This window comes from Pelobates fuscus, chromosome 1, assembly GCF_036172605.1.
Source record: "Pelobates fuscus isolate aPelFus1 chromosome 1, aPelFus1.pri, whole genome shotgun sequence".
NCBI classification, from domain to species: domain Eukaryota; kingdom Metazoa; phylum Chordata; class Amphibia; order Anura; family Pelobatidae; genus Pelobates; species Pelobates fuscus.
This window is the reverse complement of record NC_086317.1, coordinates 279884201-279905333: the sequence shown is the minus strand read 5'-3', so window position 1 is coordinate 279905333 and position 21133 is coordinate 279884201. Positions and strand designations below refer to the sequence as shown.

The 21133-nt window shown below is 42.1% G+C and overlaps 1 protein-coding gene across 1 annotated transcript in view; it reads right to left on the bottom strand.

The window, feature by feature from the left end:
* Positions 1-18834, bottom strand: part of ATP2A3 (ATPase sarcoplasmic/endoplasmic reticulum Ca2+ transporting 3) — a 212087-nt gene extending 193253 nt beyond the window's left edge. Inside the window, exon 1 of the mRNA XM_063457430.1 lies at positions 18343-18834. Coding sequence (XP_063313500.1) covers positions 18343-18460 — 118 coding nt within the window. The 5' untranslated portion in view covers positions 18461-18834. The remainder of the gene's footprint in view (positions 1-18342) is intronic.
* Positions 18835-21133: the final 2299 nt, after the last annotated feature.

Here is a 21133-nt window from a genome sequence, read left to right as displayed (position 1 = left end):
TCTTTAAGAAATGGTATGCATTTATGGTGTAGTTGTAAAATGTAGCCTGCTCAAGTGCTCCAAAGTGGGACACGGACGCATCAAACCCTCCATGAAAATTCTGACTTAAAAACCTAAACTTGTCAATTATCTTTTACAGCACTGTAACTTCACAAAATAGTGTCTAGGTCATACATTGGGCATACTGTTTTACTTAGAAGGTGTAACTGAATATATTTTGGGGATTTTTATGACAGTGGTACATGTTAAGTGTAAGAAATACTCAGCAAAAATGCAATTTCCCCCCCTCACCACAAGCATTGACATAAATTGGTGAAAAAGTAGTAACAAGTTAAGGCACAATATACACCATATAAGATACCTGGGGTGTCTGCTTTATCAAATGAAAGCCCTTTGTGGGATTATTTGAACAGTCACACTGCTATAATACCCTAAAATGAGACATAGGCCCGTCAAATCCATCTACGAAAATTCTAACCATAGAAACTGAAATAGCCTTGTCTCTTATATGGCACTGTAGCTTTACAGAAAAGTGCCAAAGGAATACAATGGGAGTATGGTTATACTCAGCAGATGTAGCTGAACATAATATGGGGTTCTGTGCAGGAATAGCACACACCAGCTTTACGAAATACACATTACAAAACTTACTTGTTATATGTGTATATGCCAAAATAAAGAAAATAGCAACATTTTCCTCCAATATTTAGCAGAGATTGAGCAATGAAATTGCTACATAAAAAGTTTCAAACTAACCTTAGGTAGATAGCCTGTGATGTCTACTTTATATAAATATATACTTTTGTGTGGCAATTTTGTTTTCTGTGATGGCTACTAAACCTACAAGACAAAATGTTATTTTAGTCCTTGTATTTTGTGACCTGTAGCTTTCAAAATAAGCTGAAATCCTATACATATGACGTACTCTATAAATCAAGACACATAAATTAATTTATTTTTTAATTACTTTTTCCAAGCTGAACATATTATGCACACGCCATTATTGCCAAACTTTTCTCAATCTTTTGGCATTTTTATATAATTAATAAGAATGTATCTATGTATATGTGACATCAAATTAAAGACATGTTTGCCCTCTAAGAAACAATGTATAATATGTGTTGGTGCAATAAATGACAGAGATGCAAATTGCGTTTGAATACAAAAAACAACAAAATAATGCAAAACTGGCATTTGTCCTTAAGCGTAAGAGAAGCTTCTGAAGCTCTGTCCTTATGGGGTTAAAACACATACAGGAGGATCATGCAGTGTCAAGCAGGGGATAAGAAAATCTAAATTAAACAGAACGTGCAATAAAGGAAGTATGAAGATTACCGATGACTCTTTAGAGAAAATATTTAGGAAGCCTGTGTGACTAAGGTTCATAAACAAAGTGATTTAACTCCTAATTGGCAGAGAATTGAGCAGTGAAATTGCAGGGACATGATTTATACACCAAAACTACTTCATTAAGCTAAAGTTGTTTTGGTGACTATAGTGTCCCTTTAAGTACAATATCATTAATCTAGAAGATATTAATAGAAAGTACCGTATTTATCGGCGTATAACACGCACTTTTTCCCCCTGAAAATAGGGGGAAAATCGTAGGTGCGTGTTATACGCCGATATCCCATAATTACTTACCTGTCCTGAAGCGTGGGCCGGCTTCACAGCTTGCACCGCGGTACAGGAACTTTAATTTCATGTTCCGGTTTCCGGCGGGACTGAAAGGAAGTGTGCACAATAGTGTGCACACTTCCTTTCAGTCCCGCCGGAAACCGGAACATGAAATTAAAGTTCCTGTACCGCGGTGCAAGCTGTGAAGCCGGCCCACGCTTCAGGACAGGTAAGTAATTATGGGAGGGGAGGAAAGTACACTATGGGAGGGGAGGGGGGGGGGAAGTACACTATGGGAGGGGGGGGGGGGAGTACACTATGGGAGGGGAGGGGGGGGGAAGTACACTATGGGAGGGGAGGGGGGGAAGTACACTATGGGAGGGGAGGGGGGGAAGTACACTATGGGAGGGGAGGGGGGGGGAAGTACACTATGGGAGGGGGGGGGAAGTACACTATGGGAGCGGGGGGGAAGTACACTATGGGAGGGGGGGGGAGAATACTATGGGAGGGGAGGGGAGGGGAGAATGGGAGGGGAGGGGGAGAATACTATGGGAGGGGAGGGGAAGTACACTATGGGAGGGGAGGGGGGGGGAAGTACACTATGGGAGGGGAGGGGGGGGAAGTACACTATGGGAGGGGAGGGGGGGGAAGTACACTATGGGTGGGGAGGGGAGGGGGGGGAAGTACACTATGGGAGGGGGGGAGAATACTATGGGAGGGGAGGGGAGAATGGGAGGGGAGGGGGAGAATACTATGGGAGGGGAGGGGGAAAATACTATGGGAGGGGGGAGAATACTATGGGAGGGGAGGGGGGGAGAATACTATGGGAGGGGAGGGGGAGAATACTATGGGAGGGGAGGGGGAGAATACTATGGGAGGGGGGAGAATACTATGGGAGGGGAGGGGAGAATGGGAGGGGAGGGGGAGAATACTATGGGAGGGGAGGGGGAAAATACTATGGGAGGGGGGAGAATACTATGGGAGGGGAGGGGGGGAGAATACTATGGGAGGGGAGGGGGAGAATACTATGGGAGGGGAGGGGGAGAATACTATGGGAGGGGAGGGGGGAGAATACTATGGGAGGGGAGGGGGGGGGAATACTATGGAAAGGGGGGGACACTATGGGATGAGGGGGGAACACTATGGGATGAGGGGGGAACACTATGGGATGAGGGGGGGGGAATACTATGGGAGGGGGGGAAATTTCCTGGAATTTCTTTCTAAAAATGAGGTGCGTGTTATACGCCGGTGCGTGTTATACGCCGATAAATACGATAGCACAATACAATGAGCATGCAAGTTAGGCTGGTAGTGTATAAAGACGAACTTACATTCTAAATTACTGACTGCAGTTATACGATGCTTGAAGTAATTCTTTAATCAATGCTATGCCTAATAATTTGTCTCTTTAAATAGCATTCTATGTATAGATGAAAATGTATTCTTAGTATTTTATATAATTTGAGCTTCCATATCTTTACTGCTATGCCAACATTGTATACCACATCTCCTAGTGTGTACCTGCATTCCTGGAATTATGACATATAGCTCCTATCACCTGGGGGTGAGCAGCTGCTCATACAGGATGCCATATTAAAGGTTGAGTAAGTGTGTAGGAAGCCAAACTTCAGTAAAGTGTACATTTTAATCTATAAAGATAGTGATTATTTCGCAACACAATGTACCGATTATATCCATACCTGCCTGAACTTATCAACACAGTTTTTATATGGCAGCTTCACATTAATACAGTGCTCATTTAGTAGATCACCTTATTCAACCATTTTACCAGTATTAGCAATTCTGCCATCTCCACTTCTGAAGAATTAAAAAAAAAAGATGTGGAAAAACTTGAACTTGTTATATTTTCTGGAGTCCCTTGACACCATAAATCCATTCCGGATTAAATTGTTTTTAATGTTAAACAACAGTTCCCTCTTTGATGCGTGGGCTAATGAGGAAGAATAAGCCTATGCAGCAATAGCAGACAGCATTTGGTAATGACAGCTCACTGCTTTCAGCCTATCACAGCGGGCCATTACGGTTTTGTATTGATTTGGCTATAAGGATGTGTGTGTAATCTCTGCCTCAACCATTCGTTACGTAGGGGCCAGGCTGTGGGTGGTGAGAGACACTCATTTACAGAGGTATACATTATAAAAACACATTTGGATTAAAGGGACACTCCAGCACCAAAATAACTTAATCTAAATGTATTGTTATGGTGCCAAGAGGCTCCCGGAAACACTCTTGCCTCAAGGGGCTAAACTACACTCGAACGGTTTAACCTCAAAGTTGTCTGCAGTGCCAATGTCCACGCTCCTCCCCAGGTGGCATTCGGCTTCTGAATTTTCCAATTCAAGAAGTGCAATGTGTTGCTTAGGTGGGGCAGAGAGAGAGGTCAGATGATGCTCTCAGCCAATCAGTGACTCCCCATTCATGGAAAAGCCAGTTTAGTGAATGGGGAGACACAGATTGGCTGACCGCTTTTAGCCAATCAAAGATGCCCCTGCCCTGCGGCACTCTACGCTTACTGAATCTGAAAATTCATAAGCCTGATGCTGCCTGAAGGGGGGTGGACATCGCTGCTGGAGACCACTTTGCGGTTAAACAGTTCAAGAACAATTTAATCCCTTGAGGTAAGAGTGCCTCTGAGGCCTCCTAGAACCATAACAACTTCATTGAAATTAAGTTGTTTTGATTCCTGTAGTGTCCCTTTAAAGATAACAACTCAATATTATTGCACAAGAGTTCTCAGGAAATTATTTATCTCTGATGCAGTTCTATAATAAAGATTGATTGATATTTTTAAAATAGTATCATAGAGTGAGGCTTGAAGTACTTCTTCATTTTAGAAGTTATTTGCATCTCAAGGATTATGGCAATACTAGCGGTTTATAAGTAGTATTGAGGTGGAACACAAGCCGTAATAATAATAAATGTGACTACTTTTAAAACAAAAAAAATATATAAAAACTGGCTATATCATACATAAAGTAGTACTGCTAAATTCAAGTAATCAGTTGTTACCCTGTGCTTTTGGGGTAATTAATTAGTACGTATGTAACTTGGCCTTGCTTACTATTACAGGTGATACTCGAAAAATAATATTGTGCAAAAGTTCATTTATTTCAGTAATGCAACGTAAAAGGGGAAACTAATATATGAGATAGACCCCCCGTCCTCCCCCCCCCGGGCCCTCGGCCTCACGGTGTGGCAGAACCCGTTCCAGATACTGGACACAAGAGCACAGACAGCTGCAACCCCTACGCCGGGGCTGCTACCCGAAATGGGGAGGAGATCGCAAAGACCACCGCTGGGGACACCAGGAGATTCTAGAGACATTGGGGACATGCTCCAGAAACAGGCCCAAAGCAAGATGGTGACGCCAGATGCAGGTACAACCACCATTACACCTCAGGCTCCCACACAGGAGGAGGCACAGCCTCAATCTGAGCAACAGGGTTATGAGCAAGCTGCACCACCTTACCCTGACTTCTCCAATCTAGCCACTAAGCAAGACATTAAAGCACTTCTAGCCGACTTTAGGCAGACCTGGGCAGCAGATATTGCAGTGATCTGCAAATGGTGACTGACAGGGTCCGTACCACAGAAGAAGACATCGTAGATGTGAGACAAGCAGTATCCACCATGGGAGACTCACTCCAGGAAGTGAGGAAAGCTCAACAAGCACTCTCCTTACAACTTACTACGTTAGATGATCGCTCCAGACGCAATAACCTGAAAATCAGGGGGTACCTGAAACTATCACAATGTAAGAACTGCCCCACTATCTAAGGCGCCTAGTGACCTCAATACTGCCTCCAACACAAGCCAAAAAAGTAACGATCGACAGTATGTTCCGCCTACTAAAATCAGCCAGGGCCCCATCCCATGCTGTCAGCGACATCCTCGTCCACTGCACATCCGCACAAAACAAGCGGACACTCCTGGCAGCACTACGAGACCACACACCTTACCAGTTTGAGGGCTCAGGCCTGTCATTTTATCAAGACCTGTCACGGTCCACCCTACAGTGAAGGCGCACAATGCTCCCAGTAACAAGCCGGCTCAGGAATGCTGGAATAGCATACCGCTGGACGCCAACAAGATCGCTCAGCGTGCTCCACAACGGGACAGCTCACACCATATTCTCAGCAGAGGAAGCTCCAGCCATCTTTGGGAAAATGGGACTCTCCACACCTCCTGATGACACAGCCAGCACCCACTCATGGGACCCGACCACCATAGTCCCCTTCACCCTACGACGCCAACAACAAGAACGGGACATGACTGATTACCTGGACACGGCTGACGCAAACAACCAAGGGCCGCATCATGACTGTTTTTGTTCAAGTATTTTGTTACAAGTTTTATTCCTATTTGTTGCACTTACAAATGATTGCCTCACTATCAGGGTCTTCTTAAGACAAGGAACACAGGAGAGGAGTTACAACCCCCAACCCCGCGAGTAAGGGAGCCTGTGACACACACCCCCCCCCCCCCCCCCCCCGCATCCCCCATGGTTAGGGGATCACCAAGCAAGAGCCTCATCATCTCTCAAATCCAGTGCAGGCAACAATCGCACACCGCCTAACACACACTACTAGATGCCCACTCAGGCATGTATAGGCTCCTAACAATCCTAACACTAAAGCGACACAATATTTACAGGGCAGCTACTCCAAACTACTGCACGCCACAGGGCCCACTCCACACCATCCAGGGTCTTCACGGCCCCAAAGAGCACCACAGAGCCCAATCAGACCTCTCCAGTAGAATATCCGGCACAAGACCTAGTAGCTACTAAGATGCAAAACGCCCAGCGACACACCTTAACCCTAAATGTACATAGCAGGTACCAGATATACAGCTTGCAGTCAGCGCCAGGTAATTCTGCACTAAATACCATTTCTTACACAAGGGGCACCCTTGACCAGCAGCCACATGGCTTGCAACCTAACATTACGGCCAATACCCACCCAACAGGCCTCCCATATTGCTATACGTGCAAATTGCCTGAACGATTACCCGTTTATATACAATTCCAAGCAAACACATAATACAGAAGCTGGCTATACCTGTGAAACATGCTCTTAGTATCTTATTATAATACCAGTTTCCTTTTTTTTTTTTACATACCAAAAACGCCAGTTTATATACCGGTTTCGTACCACTCTTACCTGCTTATCTTCTGCAGAGACCTACAGCACACTGTTTACTTGTTTAAAATTGTGCAGTTCAATCCTATGTCATGCTACTGAATGCCTTGATTTGCCTGCTACTGCCATTGTAGCACTGCAGGCCAGTTTCTAAACATTTTGGCACAACAAAAATAAAGAATATAAAAAAAAAAAAAAAAAAAAGAATGCACAAGCAACCTAAACCCTAAATGGAAGCAAATTAGGGATAACAACACACCAGAAGGATTTGGGAATTGTTATAGACAACAAGCTATGCAACAATGTGCAATATCAATCAGCAGTGGCGAAGGCCAGTAAGGTATTGAAAAAGTGCATTAATTCTCGGGATAAGAATATCATTTTGCCTCTTTAAAATCACTGGTAAGACCACATCTTGAATATGTTGTGCAATTTTGGCACCTTTTCTAAAGAAGGATATTATGGCACTAGAAAAAGTGCAGAGGCGGGCTACACAAATAATAAAAGGAATGGAACATTTTAGCTATGAAAAAAGGTTAACAAATTTAAAACTCTTGTTTAGAAAAATGTCACCTCAGAGGGGATATGATAACATTATACAAATATATCCAGGGCCAGTACAAACCATTGTGTGGAAATCTATTCACAAACCGGACTTTACATAGGACACAAGGTCATGCGTTTAGACTGGAAGAAAGAAGATTTAGTCTAAGGCAAAGGAAGGTTTTTTTGGTTTTTTTTTACTGTAAGAACAATAAGGATGTGAAATTCTCTGCCTGAAGAAGTGGTTTTATCAGAGTCTGTTAATATGTTTAAACAGCAACTAGTTGCATACTTGCAAAAACTGAATATTCAATTATATAGTTTTTCAACTGTAGGGTAATAGCCTCTTGATCCAAGGATAAATCTGACTGCCATTCTGGGGTCAAGAGTGATTTATTTTTTCCCTAGCTTGTTGCAAAATTGGAAGTGCTTCAAACTGGGGTTTTTTTCCTTCTTTTGGATAAACAGCAAAATACAAATGTGAGGAAGGCTGAACGTGATGGACACATGTCTCTTTTTAGCCTATATAACTATGCAACGATTGGTGACACTGATAAATCTCCCACTTAGGCCTCAATTTAATATTGTTTAATAATCTTTTCGAATGATTTAATAGTGTGACCATCTCCCCTTTTCCTGGGAGTTTGTTACGAGTTTTTGAAGTGGCCTGTTTGCCCGCCTCCTACCCTGTGACTATGGCCCATATGTTAGACCTTGGTTCAAGACTGTGGAAATGCTTTGGTCATGCCTTTTCCCGTCTATGATTCAGAATATGGGGCGAATGGATTATATTTATGGTGTTCATATACCGAACAAACAACCGAACAGTCGGACCATCCACACGTGGAGTGTGCAGCCTATTAACATCCCAGCCTTATGGTTAATCGCAGCTAAATGGGCGAACGGCTGGGTGGTCACCATTCGTATGTGCGAACATGTGGCGATGGCCAGCTGTGTTTTGTCGTCGAGTGCATGGAACTATAATCGGACACTTGACGGCGCGAACACCGCTGGGACATCCACTTCCAGTTATGCTTGGTTGGATTCATATGGACAGAGCGTCGTTCAGTAGGAATAAGCTCCCGAACCAGATACATAGACTAAGTACTCAGACGAACGGCTACGTTCAGTAATTCGAAAGGTATTTCGACTATCTGAAATAGACCGGCCTCACAGCCTGATTCTCTGGGCATGAAACTATGCACGCGGTCGGTCAAAAAGACACTTCCAGGAATTTCCTGAACCCCTGCTCTGGGTAATTTTTGGATATGTTGATCACCCAGATCAGGGAATGTAACATATGTTGTGTTTTGGGGTACTTATGAGACTTTATAAAATATGTGGTTTTTCTGCCTGAAGATAATGGAGTTATTACAGTATCCGACTCAATTATCTCACAGGCAGAGCGGAGCGAATTAGCTGTTTGTATTGGGAGTGTCACACTTTGTATTATTATTGGCTGCAAACTTTGTCCCTATCCCCCACAAGGTCCATGTATGAGTGCCCCTTGCATGGGGACTTGCATAACAGGCCAGCTGTGGCTTCCATTAAACATACTCGTTTTACCCTTCATGAAGTCTAGGCTCATGTTTGGGGGATTGGAGAACTACATTCACTCTGGGGATGGCTATAATCACTATACTCCCCTGAGTATAATCACTCTTATAAGAACTGTTCCTGCTATGCTCTCTGAACTAGGAGAGGTCTACCTACTGGAAGCTGGATCCTGGTCTTGGGTCTAGGGTGGGTGGAGGACAGCGAGACCCCAACCAAGCTGCGGCGGTTCATGGGGTTTACAGTGGTTATGGTGTTCCAATGCAGTGCTTATGGTACTCACAAATACTAAGAAGCAGCGATTGACGGAGGTACCCGGTCTGGGTGCCAGGCAGTCCGTCACAAATTGTTTTGAATACACTTTTTAAATTATCTTAAAATGTTTTTTTCAAAATATTCAAATACTTCATATATAAAAAAGAAAATCAATATATCAAAAATATCAAAGTATTAAAATTTTTTAATGTTTCCATAATCTCAAATCATGATAAAAGTTTATGCAAAAATATTAAATAATTTGTAATTAGTGTCAAATAAAGTCATACAAATGAGGGCTGGATGTGCCATGAAATGTCATATAAATGGTTATGTATGCCTAATTAGCTCAATACTCTGTAATACGTAAATGCATAGACAGACAGACACACACACACACACACACAGTCACTTTTTCTTCTCCTCTGTGGTGGAGACTGCTGGTGCAGTATTATAGGGTAAGAGAGAGAACTGTGCTACTTCCTGCATGATACAGTTCCATCAGACATTGTAAATATCCTGATATTTTAATAGCACAGGATAGAATATTTCCACACTATCACACATCAGGGTTTTACATTTTCTGTTAGTACTGTAATAACAGACATGCATGAAGGAAATGGAAATCCCTCTATCCCATTGTACAACGCTAAGGAATTTGCTGGCACTTGATACATACATACATATATCCAAGGCTCCTGCACTCCAACTTTAACAAAATAAATACCTGGTGCTCTGGTCACAAAGTATAAATAATGAAAGAAATACCGGCACTCCAGGATTTGGTAAAAAAAAAAAAAAAAAAAAAGTGGTTAGTTCTTCTTTATGCTTACAGTTCCAGTCAACATTTCAGCTCTTGTACAGAATATATATATATATATATATATATATCCTGGTCTTGGGTCCAGGGTGGGTGGAGGACATAGATATATATATATAATATATAATATATAATATATATCATAACCGAAGACTACCAGGACAGAGCGAGGTCAAGTGTTGAGAAGGGTAAACTTCTCAAAGGAGTAAGAGGTCGTTGAGAATAGAAGGGGGAAAGTTGGAAAATGAAGAGGAGTGTTCCAAGCAAGCTAATGTGAGTTGTTTTCCAGTTTGGCTTATGTAGTCCACTGGGGATGTATGTATCAGTAATTCACATGATGAAAAAATACATTGGGAATCTAAAAATGAAAGGGCTCCCCAACCACAATGACTACTTCTGCTTTAAGAAGTAGTCATGGTAATAGGAGTCTCTATGCTGTACATACAGAGTAATCTGCACTTTTGTGTCAGGGGCTAGTTGCATGCCGGCACATGTTTGTCAATTCTGTGCAAAAATAGAAAACAAGTATGTCCACAGAGCGCACAGCCCAAGGAGATGCCTTGATTTCTCTCCCTTCTAGAATTGATATTAACTAAATTATTTTTTTCATAATTCCTTCCCTCTCCTACCCAGCTCACAGAATGCACATGTGCCCCAAGCTGGTAGAACAAGACGATCAAATGTTTGTAAATTAAACGATCACTATAATGTCAGGAAAACAAACTTGTTTTCCTGACACTATACAACCCTTGGGTCCCCCCTCACCCCCAGCGCTGAAGGGGTTAAAACCCCCTAAGTTACTTACTTTAATCCAGCGCCAGGCTCCTTCTGCGCTGGTGACCTCTCCTCCCACTCTGATGTCGGCTCCCGAGTAGAGCAGAATGCGCCTGTGCGCGCATTCAAACAGTCCATTGGAAAGCATTTCTCAATGCTTTCCTATGGACGTTCTGCACACTGAATGCGATTTTCACATACAGCGTCGCACAAGCACCTCTAGCGGCTGTCAGGAAGACAGCCATTAGAGGCTGGATTAACCCTGCAATGTAAACATAGCTATGTTTACATCTGAAGGGTTAAAACCTGGGGGACCTGGCACCCAGATTACTTCATTGAGCTGCAGGGGGGAAACAAACCGGCCAATTTTCTGAATGTGAATGAAGAGTTAAAACAAAGAACTGCAGTGTCCCATAATATCCTCAGTAAAACACAGATCGGGTTCAAAATTAACATTTATAGAAAAAACTAAATGTTTAGAGAACAGCAGACTACCGGGACTAATGGCAGATTTTGGACAGTGACATTTTTTAATCAAACTTGCAATAGTTAAAAGGAATACAATAGGGGGGCGGGGCCGGACCGCCGACGGGATCAGACGTGCTCCGTCTGAGCTCCCGCTTCAGGGCCTTAACCCCTTAAGGACACATGACATGCCTGACATGTCATGATTCCCTTTTATTCCAAAAGTTTGGTCCTTAAGGGGTTAAACTCGGCGCTAACTGGGGGCCAAACTCACCCAGCAACACACTCCGGCGACCACATAGACCCCAAGCTGCTGATGAATGCGGGGATACCTCCAAAGACCCTACCAGGCACCAACGGTGACCCGACAGAGGCCCGAAGCGCCAAGGAGCTTGAGCCGGGATGAGACGGCCGCTCTCCCGGGTCTCCTCTCCTCCCCCCTCTGGACCGGGGGGGTTAACCCAGTCTACACAAACGTCCACTAATGTTCCAATCTGGGCCCCAAAGAGCCACCCTGCCATGACATGCCCACCGAGCAGCAACCCACAAGATGGCCGCTGCACACAAGCCACGTGCGCGACCGGCCAGCACAATGGAGCCATTGACCGCCAGCACAGCTTCCCCAGGGTTGACCACACTGAGACAAGCAACAGCGAAACCGAAGAGAACAAAGCGGAGGAGCAAGCAACCTCACCCACCTGCACAAGCCAGTCCAGATGAAGAGAAAGGCAGTTAGACCCAAACGCAGCCGTGCTGCAGGTCCTGTAACCGGCTTCCAGCATCAGCAAACACCAGAGATCGCAAAGGGAACAGGGAGGCTCGCAGAAAGAACCCTCCTACTGGACACTCTCCCTGGCTATAGGATCATCAACTGCCGGGAATAAGCTGAACAGACAGCACGCTGCAACCTGTCAACCGCATGGACTAGGGCTATGCAAGCTCTTCAGCTCTTTTTAACAAGCGGTATCTTTCTAATACTCTCTTACTTCAGTTAACCATCGAGAGCTAGCTTACATGAGAGCCTTAAGAATCACCCATAATGTTGTCAATATGAGATGTTTAGACGTGTTAAATAATGCTATCATAAATTTTCACATGTCTAGCTGATCAGGCAAGATTTAAACTTGAACGTATACCTTGTTAGTTAAACCTTTTTAGACAGCTTCTGTTCCGATAGACAGGTATTAGCAACGACTTATGTAACTATCTAGTTAACCAAGCATGACTAAAAAAATTAAATTGTGCCTGTTATCCCCATGCCCCGCATGTTCAGCGAGGAAAGGCCTGAGGACTGCTTTCGGGGCACCTCAGACCTGCATGTACCACTCTTATGCACTGAAAAATAAAGAATTAAAAAAAAAAAAAAAGGAATACAATAGGCATCAAACAACTTTTTTTTTTTAGTTTAATAAAGCAGTTTTGTTGTAAAGCCTCCCCGGCTTTGACTCAAACAGACAGTATGGAAAAAAGGGTTTTACTTTTCAGTCAGATGTTAATTTGCTCTAGACGTTTTTATCTTCTGCTCTGTAAATGTCAGGGTACCTGTTGTCTCTACCTCAGAGGAGGTGAGATACTTAGACGTTCATCCTCTCAGAGGGGTTGACTCACTCGTTCCTCGCAGTTCTCTCGGCCGTTTACACGCCGGCCGCGAGGGACCCGCTTCCTTTTATGACGCGGCGCTCAGTAGCCGACGTCATGACGACAATCCGTTCCGACCTGTCAATCAAGTCCCGACCACGAATCAGGACTCGTCGGGGGCGTGATTACCTATCTAGAACCAGGGTATAAAGTAGGGCTTTATGCATTTGCTCATTGCCCTGTCGTGGTTCTAGCTTGTCTAGTCACTCAGTGCTCTTGTTATCTATTTGTCTCTTTGGTTTTGACCCGGCTTGTTTGTTCTACCCTGCTTACCTCTATTACCCTTTGACTCGGCTTGTCTCTCGCTTATCTGCTCTCTCGTTCCCTCGACCTCGGCTTGTCTCTAGACCATTCTTTGCTTACTCCTTACGTTAGTCCGGCCATTCTAAGGTCCGGTATACGTACCTACCTCCTGTTTGTACTTTGCGTGTTGGATCCCTGTCCCGATCCTGACAGTAAATTGAACTTCAGTCACACACATAGGAGGCTTCTGCATGCTCTAGAAGGCTCTTACCAGAGCAGCAGGTAAGAAATTCTAGATTAAACAGATTGTGCAGCAAAAAAAAACTAGAATATCAGGGGTTAGGGGGGGGTCAGGAAGTGTTTAGGAAGGTTGTGTAAGTTACATGCAGGGAGCTGTGACTAGGGCTGCATAAAAAAAGGGATTTGTCTCCTAAATGGCAGAGAATTGACCAGTGCTTTTTCAGGCACATAGTATACACCAAAATTGCTTAATGAAGCCAAAAGTGATTTTTTTTACATTTCTTAATTTCCATTCTATGTGCGTGCATGCATGCAGCATACACTTGTTATTGCAATTTGTATGTTCATACATCTATAGACAGGTCACCACACTTGAAGGGTCATGTTGGACAGCCGTGCTGCTTAAAGGAATTGGTCAAACATATACACACACACAGTACCACCGGTGCATACATTTAAGTCTGTTCCAAATTAACTAGGGTTGGTAACTGAAACAACAAACATAAAGTAGGCGATAAGAGAGAAGTAAAAATAACGTTTCTCAAGCTTTTTTTTTAGAGAGAAAACAAAAACTGAAATTAAACATAATACTTTTTCCATTAAATATATATGTATGCATCTTTGGACCCTTGAGGATGAGAAATAGACAATTCCTTTGTCATGGTGACAGTCTTCACAAGTTTTTAGTCCTGCAGCAGTTTAAAGAGGAGTAAAGGTCTGCTCTAGTTTTGTAAGTCTATTAAAATGCACACATCGACTAACAGATAGAAAAATTGCACTGCGCATCCAAAAGACCAGGGACATAGTATGTTACATTTCTAACCATGTTTAATTTAATTTACAGTACTCACAATATCAGGATTATTTTCTTTTTGAAATACTAAGTACATGCGATACCTAAACAAGCTTATATAAGGCTATAAAATAAACATAAATCTGGCAGAAAACGGTCATTAGCCATGACAGCCAATAATCAAACGATTTAAAACACTGCCCAGAAAGTTATCGCTTGAAAACCCAAAGTTTAACAAAACGTGCATATTTTATTCTAAGCACATACTGTTTAACTCACGCTCTCAGACTAAAAGTGCTAATATAACAGTAACGAAAACAGTTTGAACACCTGTGCATTAAATAGCAGTGACTACATCTACTATTTGGCATAAAAGGTTGACAAGGGAACATGCAGGAGAACCCAAGAAAAGGCAAAATAAAATGGGAAACAAACATTAATAGAGAATTTGCTCTATCTATGCAGCATTGTGAATCAGTAAATGAAAAGAGGTAGTAATGGCTTAACTTAAAGTGACAAAATCACATGGCAGTTTTTAAACAGCATTTTCCCTTTTAAGCTTTTCATGAAGATAGAAACTCACAATCGGTTGAATCAAAAGATAAAGAAGCTAATTTTGGCAAAATGTCTCAAAAGATGAAACTTCAAACAGTTTGCTAGTGGCCACATCTACCCACAGTTATCACGTGCAATAACTTTTAAAGGGACACTTCCATACCTAAAGCACTTGTGCTTGCTGAAAAAGAATGTATCCTCTTTTTTTCATTTTACAAGAAGTGACGATTTCAAAAGAAATTGGAACTTTTAGAAGTTAGTAAATATATGTATAAAAATTGGGATACAGCTTTGAATCCCTGATGAGAAAAGGGTTGCCATTTGGGAAGACCCCTGGGAAGCTCTGTATTCATAAGTTAAATGACCACTATAGCGTCAGGAACACAAACATGTATTCCTGACATTATAGTGACCCACTATTTAGGTCACCAGCCCCCCTGTCAGAGCAAGGAAAAGGTGTTTAAACTCACCTTTTCCCCCCTAAGCTGTGCTGGTATCTCTGTGGCTGGCCCCACCTCCATGGCTGAGATAATCAAATTTGATGATCTCAGCCAATCCAATGCTTTCCCAAAGAAAAGGCTATTGTGCATGCGCAGCTAAACACCAAGCTGCGCCAATCAGGATATCTTCATAGAGATGCATTGAATCAATGCATCTCTATGAGGAATGTTTAGCACCTCCATGCAGAGCATGGAGACTCTAAATGCCCGTGCTGCACATTTTACAGCACTGACACAGGAAACACCTCTAGTGGCCATCTGAGTGAATGCCACTAAAGGTGTTACTAGTGTTGGTTAGTAGAGGTGTTCACATTACAAAAGCCTGCAGGGACATGCTATAGACACCAGAATCACTATATTAAACTGTACTAATAATGGCCTGGTTTTTAATGCAATTCCTGTCAAGGGAGTCTGCTAGCTGTTGAAGAAAGATGGCAGCACCACAGTACCAGAACCAAGATACAGTATGTGAAGAGCTACTTCAAAAAATTAACACTCATCTAGAACAATTAATAGGCAAAAACTAACAGTTAGCTATGAGTTGTGCTAGTTAAATTTAAAAAATGTCACTAGTTTTTACATTTTAATTTACTGTTCTGGTGCAGCCAGAGCACGGTATGACAATTAAACTAACCCTTGCAGTGATGCACGTGCACACAGACAACCAGGTGCGCGCGCGCGTGTGTGTGTGTGTGTGTGTCATGCAAAGTTGTATGGGTTTTTTCTTTTTTTATTTCTCCTGCATTATTCACCACATTAAATACAGATGATATTCCGAAAATAAGTTCCTTATTTCTTTGATGATTATTCACCAAATTGGGTACAGTCAAAACTGAGCAGGGAATTTCATTTGCAAATTTGTATAACTCATATTATGTTCCAATGAATCACAGTGTGATGAACAACCGTCTTAATGTTTTTAAATGTTTGTTGATCATTAATTGTATATTAAAATGTGAGTATATTTTTTGACTGTTCAGATATAATGTTCCTTTTGAAAGCTTCAACATGGGCCACTAACTGTACTATTGCCATTCGGATTTAAATTTGCAACGATGTCTAGTAAAAAATCCCTTAAGTGTTATTACATCATGGGTTGGCAGCTCGTGTACAGAAAGCATTAAAATACAATAACCACCCAAATATTCTGGTGTTAATGTTTTATTTTTTTTTTAAAGACCAAACAGGATTCTTCAAATGTAAGCCGTAGGAATTCAAAGTGATTTTCAAATTTAGGCCAATATAGCCAAACTACTAACTATCTGACATATGAAATTCACATTGAATCACCAACAATCCATACACTGGAAGAGCACTCAAAACTAAATTCAGGAAACTCACATATACATCTTTCCTTACCAAAGTTCCTCAACCTATGAACAACCCTGCCATTTTTAGGTGCCAGAACCACTTGAAATGACATTACAGTTTGTCTTATTTTGATAAAATGTAAAAGTCCACTTAATAATCTAATTCTGTTTTACAACTGTTTACATTTAGTGCTCATTGTATATAGCCTCTGCAGAAATGATATTGCTTAACTGGCACCAAGCATTCCAGCGGGCCTGTGTAATGTCAGCCCCACTACAAGTACTGTATATTAAGGTTTATTTAGTTTTTAGCAAACTGAAACCAAAATTTAAAATGTTACGCTAAAATATGACCAGAACGGATTAGGAAAGCATTTTCAAATATGCAATTTTTTTTGCAAGTCTATTTTCAAGTCACTACAATTTAGTGTTCAGTGAATCAGGTCCATTAACATTAAACTATAAGGATTAATTTTCTCGTTCACTACTGTACCCATTAATTGCTGACTCACATGTAAACAGTGCCACTGAATATGATTTACTAATAAATTATTAATTTTGGGCCTTTAATAAATTTGCAGTTAGTTTGAGCTAAGGGCCATGTAATTGGTTTTCCAGACAGCATTTATTTTTATTAAGTAACCACGCAGATTTGTAAATGACTATGGGACATTAATTACAGAAAAAAAACAAGTTTCACAAGTATTTACCAATCTTTCACAGCCACCACATACAAACTGTGTATATGACCACTGTTAGTAGGTTTACTTCAGAACATTACATTTTACCATTGCAAAAGAAGCAGCCCACATATATACTCATACAGTAGCTTTCTGTTGATGTAAATCAGACATGCAGCTTTTATTTTATCAGAATATCTTCAGGCCATAATATCTATTTTTAGGTAAGGAGATAGTCTCACAGAGAGGTTTATTAACTAAACACCGAATTGCAGTGGACTGCAAAATCTGACTAAATCATCTACTGTAAATATATAGATGGGTGTGTGTGTGCAAGAATGGAATTTGTATGTAGTTCACAGAGATGTTCTATTCATTACATTACAATAGTGAAATCCTGACACATCAGAATGAGTAACCCAATGCAAAATGACTAACTGCAAAACATTCACAAAAATGAAACTTAATCGGGTTGAAACGTATAGGAAGTGGGATTCTGCCAAAAACTATCTAGATCCTGTCAGCCCTGAATCTATAGGCTCTTGACTGAACAGAAACGACACTAGCAAGCTAGCACTACCAACTAAACTTTCTTTAACATTGCAGGGTGCTGGTTAACATTATATTGGTTTCCTTAACTAGCAACACGTGGCTGTGAATGAGGTGTGCACCCCTAACCTGTGGTGGAATCAATGAAGTCTAAAATGAAGAGAGTTCTCAGTAACTCCCCAGGAGGTTTATTAACTTAACAGTTTGTTGTGTGATTGAAATTTGTCTGCAAAATGGAAGACAAAATAAGTAAGGATAGCTAAAGCTGAGCTATCACGGCCTAAATTTTACAGATCGGTTTTAAATTTCCCCAAATTCAGTTTAGTAAATAAATTCGATTCTAAAAGCAGTGACTGGTCAGATGTCACCCAGGGACCATTACTGAGTGAAAGTAAACTAATAATAAAATAAATAAATAAAAAAAGCATTGTCTCTATGCAACTAAAAATAGCATTCACCATAATAAGTGACTTCCCCCTCTGTTCCCCATCTGTTAGGTGCAGCCTGGGTGACCCTCTGTCAGATGAATGAGCCCATCCCATGTACAGATACCTCTGACAGGTGAGGTGTAGTGAAGGAGTGAGAGTAACCCAGGGAGCTTCACTCAGCTAAAGGCTAGTGCAGGCTCAGGTGGTAGTACTCACCGTTAGGTCCATACTTCTCTCTGCCCCTCCGGACCTGCTCAGCGGTCAGTCCGCAACTCTCATTCACCTCGAAGTGTCGGAGCACCTCGGTCACCGACTTGGCGTGCGCGCTGTCCATGGTGGCTGCACCCTGCAACTGAGCCCGAACACTCGCGGGGTTCTAGAACCCTGGCGGAACCCCGGCTAATCCAGCCCACGGTCGGGGGCGATTCGGAGAGAAGTGCACTCAGTAGTCGGAGAGCAAGTCAGGAAGGGATGCAGGAGGAGGAGGTCCTGACAGGGGAGTAGCTCTGCTCCAGAGTCCTGTGTGGGTCTCTCTAGCGCTACACCTTGTCTTCCTCTAGTGAAAGGTGAGCTCTTCCCCTGGACCCGCCTCTGCTCTCACTGGCACTGCCCTCCCCTCTCTGCTTTTCATGCCTGTGCCAAGCCACAACACTACTTCACCGGCAGCCCCACCGAATGCTATAGGAGAGCACCTACCCCCAGCTGCACTAAGTAAATGTAAACTCACAGACTGCACTTCATAGCCCTGTTCTCTTTGCACTGTACCTATTGCCTCCCCATTGGCTGAAGTGGCACCCAAATTGTGCCTGCCCACACCAGCCTTTCCTATTGGTCTCTGGTACCTTCACATTAGCATTTTTGAGATTTAGCCCCTGGTTATAGCGATGGAAAATCTTTACAAAGCATGTATAGATATGAACAACAGCCCCCTCCTTTTCAGAGAGCTTCACTTCCTCTTATTCAGCGGCTGCTAGGTTATTCTTTGGTCCCTGCAAATCCTTGCAAGAAGCTGAGGTGCAGCTATGGGGGCGTTAGCTAATGAAAACCACAATGTTGCGAGAAGATAACGTAGTGACAATCGTGTTGTTATGGAAAAAGTGCCACTAGGGTTAGTGTATGAAACTGTACACGTTCACAGTTAGGAGCTGAGAAACTATTAGAGTGTCTGTGTGCTGGTACTTTCTATATAATGTAGGCTGGGAGATAGCTGCCTTCAGTGCCTGGCTCCCCGTGGATTAGGTAATTCATACATATAATATGGGGGATTATTTATTGATTGCTTTTCACTTTAAGGAAACTTACAATGATTTAATGCAGTTCTGCAAAATCGGCCATAAAGGTGCTCTTTCAAAACACTGCTGTCAGTTCAAATGGGAAGTTTCAAGTGTAATTTGAGCAACACTGTAATGTGAGATTGTAGTGACATCATATCTCTCATTAGGCAAAAGCAGTTCAGGAGAAAACTGTGCCAGTGACACATCCAGCTGCTGAATGCACCCCAAAAGTAGGTGGGTGTTAGCCTACCATGCAGATTTGCCATGCTGACGCACAGCCTTGCAGAACAAGTAATATTAACTTTTTTATATAGTGCCAGAATATTCTGCAACACTTTACAGTTGTAGATAGAGGATATTTGAAGGTGAAGAAGGCCAAGCTTTCAATCTACAAAGATTTTGTTAGATTACTTACTGGTGAGGTGGTCTGACCAGGATTCAAACCTTTAGTTTATTTGGTATAAGGCAGTGATGTTACTAGTGCTCTCTCACCAAGATATCAGAAGAAAGGACATCTGTGAATAAAGTGTGCAAGTGACACATCCAGCAGTTATGTGTAGTGTGTTAGAGTATCATTATTAGTTCTGTACACAGTGCTGCTGAAGCATGTTTGTATGAGCAGAAATGCTTAGCAATTGCTGCATGCAGTTGTAGAGGTGTATTTGGTTTCACACTTTCTGGTTTTCTGCAGCAATCACAGTCCAGCCCTCTCTTCGGATATCGTTAAAACAAAGCTCCACCTTCAACATTTAGTGACATCAATTGTGCCTGTCCATGACTTCTGTCTAAATAGGCACAAATTTGACGTATCTATTGTGAAAGGGAACTTTTAGCTATTTTAGTGAAGATGAACAGCCGATTGGCCTGAGTAAGTCTCACAACATTCAAATACAGTTTAACCCCAGAGTAAAAATCTTTAACAGTCCGATATAGGGATTGACCGCGTTGTTGTAGAATTATTAACCCCTTATAACTTATATCCATTATTAGGCCCCTTATAAACTATATAATCCTTACTGGGCCCCTTTTAATACTATATTCTCATATTCAGCTCTCATGCCTCGTAGTTTAAACTTTACAAGATTCCTTTGTTCGTAGAAACAGCATGTCAGCAGAAAATGCTAGAATCTTCTGATTCAAAGAACACACTGTAGCAGATAGTATTGATAGAGTGTATAATTGCCAAAGAGGCCTTGAGAATACTGAGGATACTAACCTTGAAAGACTAAAGGTACCAGCTACTCTTTATGGATAGCTGCCAAAATGCCCCCTCCCATCGAAAGAACTCCTCGTGCTAGCAAGATGGCGCTGAAATCTGGAGGAGAACTTTATGACGTCAGTTATGATGTAAGACGTAACACCCAACAGGGAGGGCATTTAACTAACCACTTCTTCTCTTAGCCAATTGACAATGTTTCCTCACTTTTTATCTTGATTTTACAATGATGTAATTCTACCTTTAAAATGGACTTGCAAGCCTGCTTTGTTCAGATGCTAATAAATTTCCTGAAGTTCTTTCATTTAACCTGAACCTTGTGTCAGTGTGAATTTACTTCTGCGTATACGCAATTTAAGCATCTCTAATTTGGACAGGAACAGATAGTCATTCAAACTTCTTTGTTTGCTTAAAAGATTCCCTTATCAGCGTCATAACATTATTGTTGAGTTGGAGGTCCAGTGGAGAAGCATTTTGGTCTGCTTTTCTGTCGGGTACACATTACATTAACATCTAC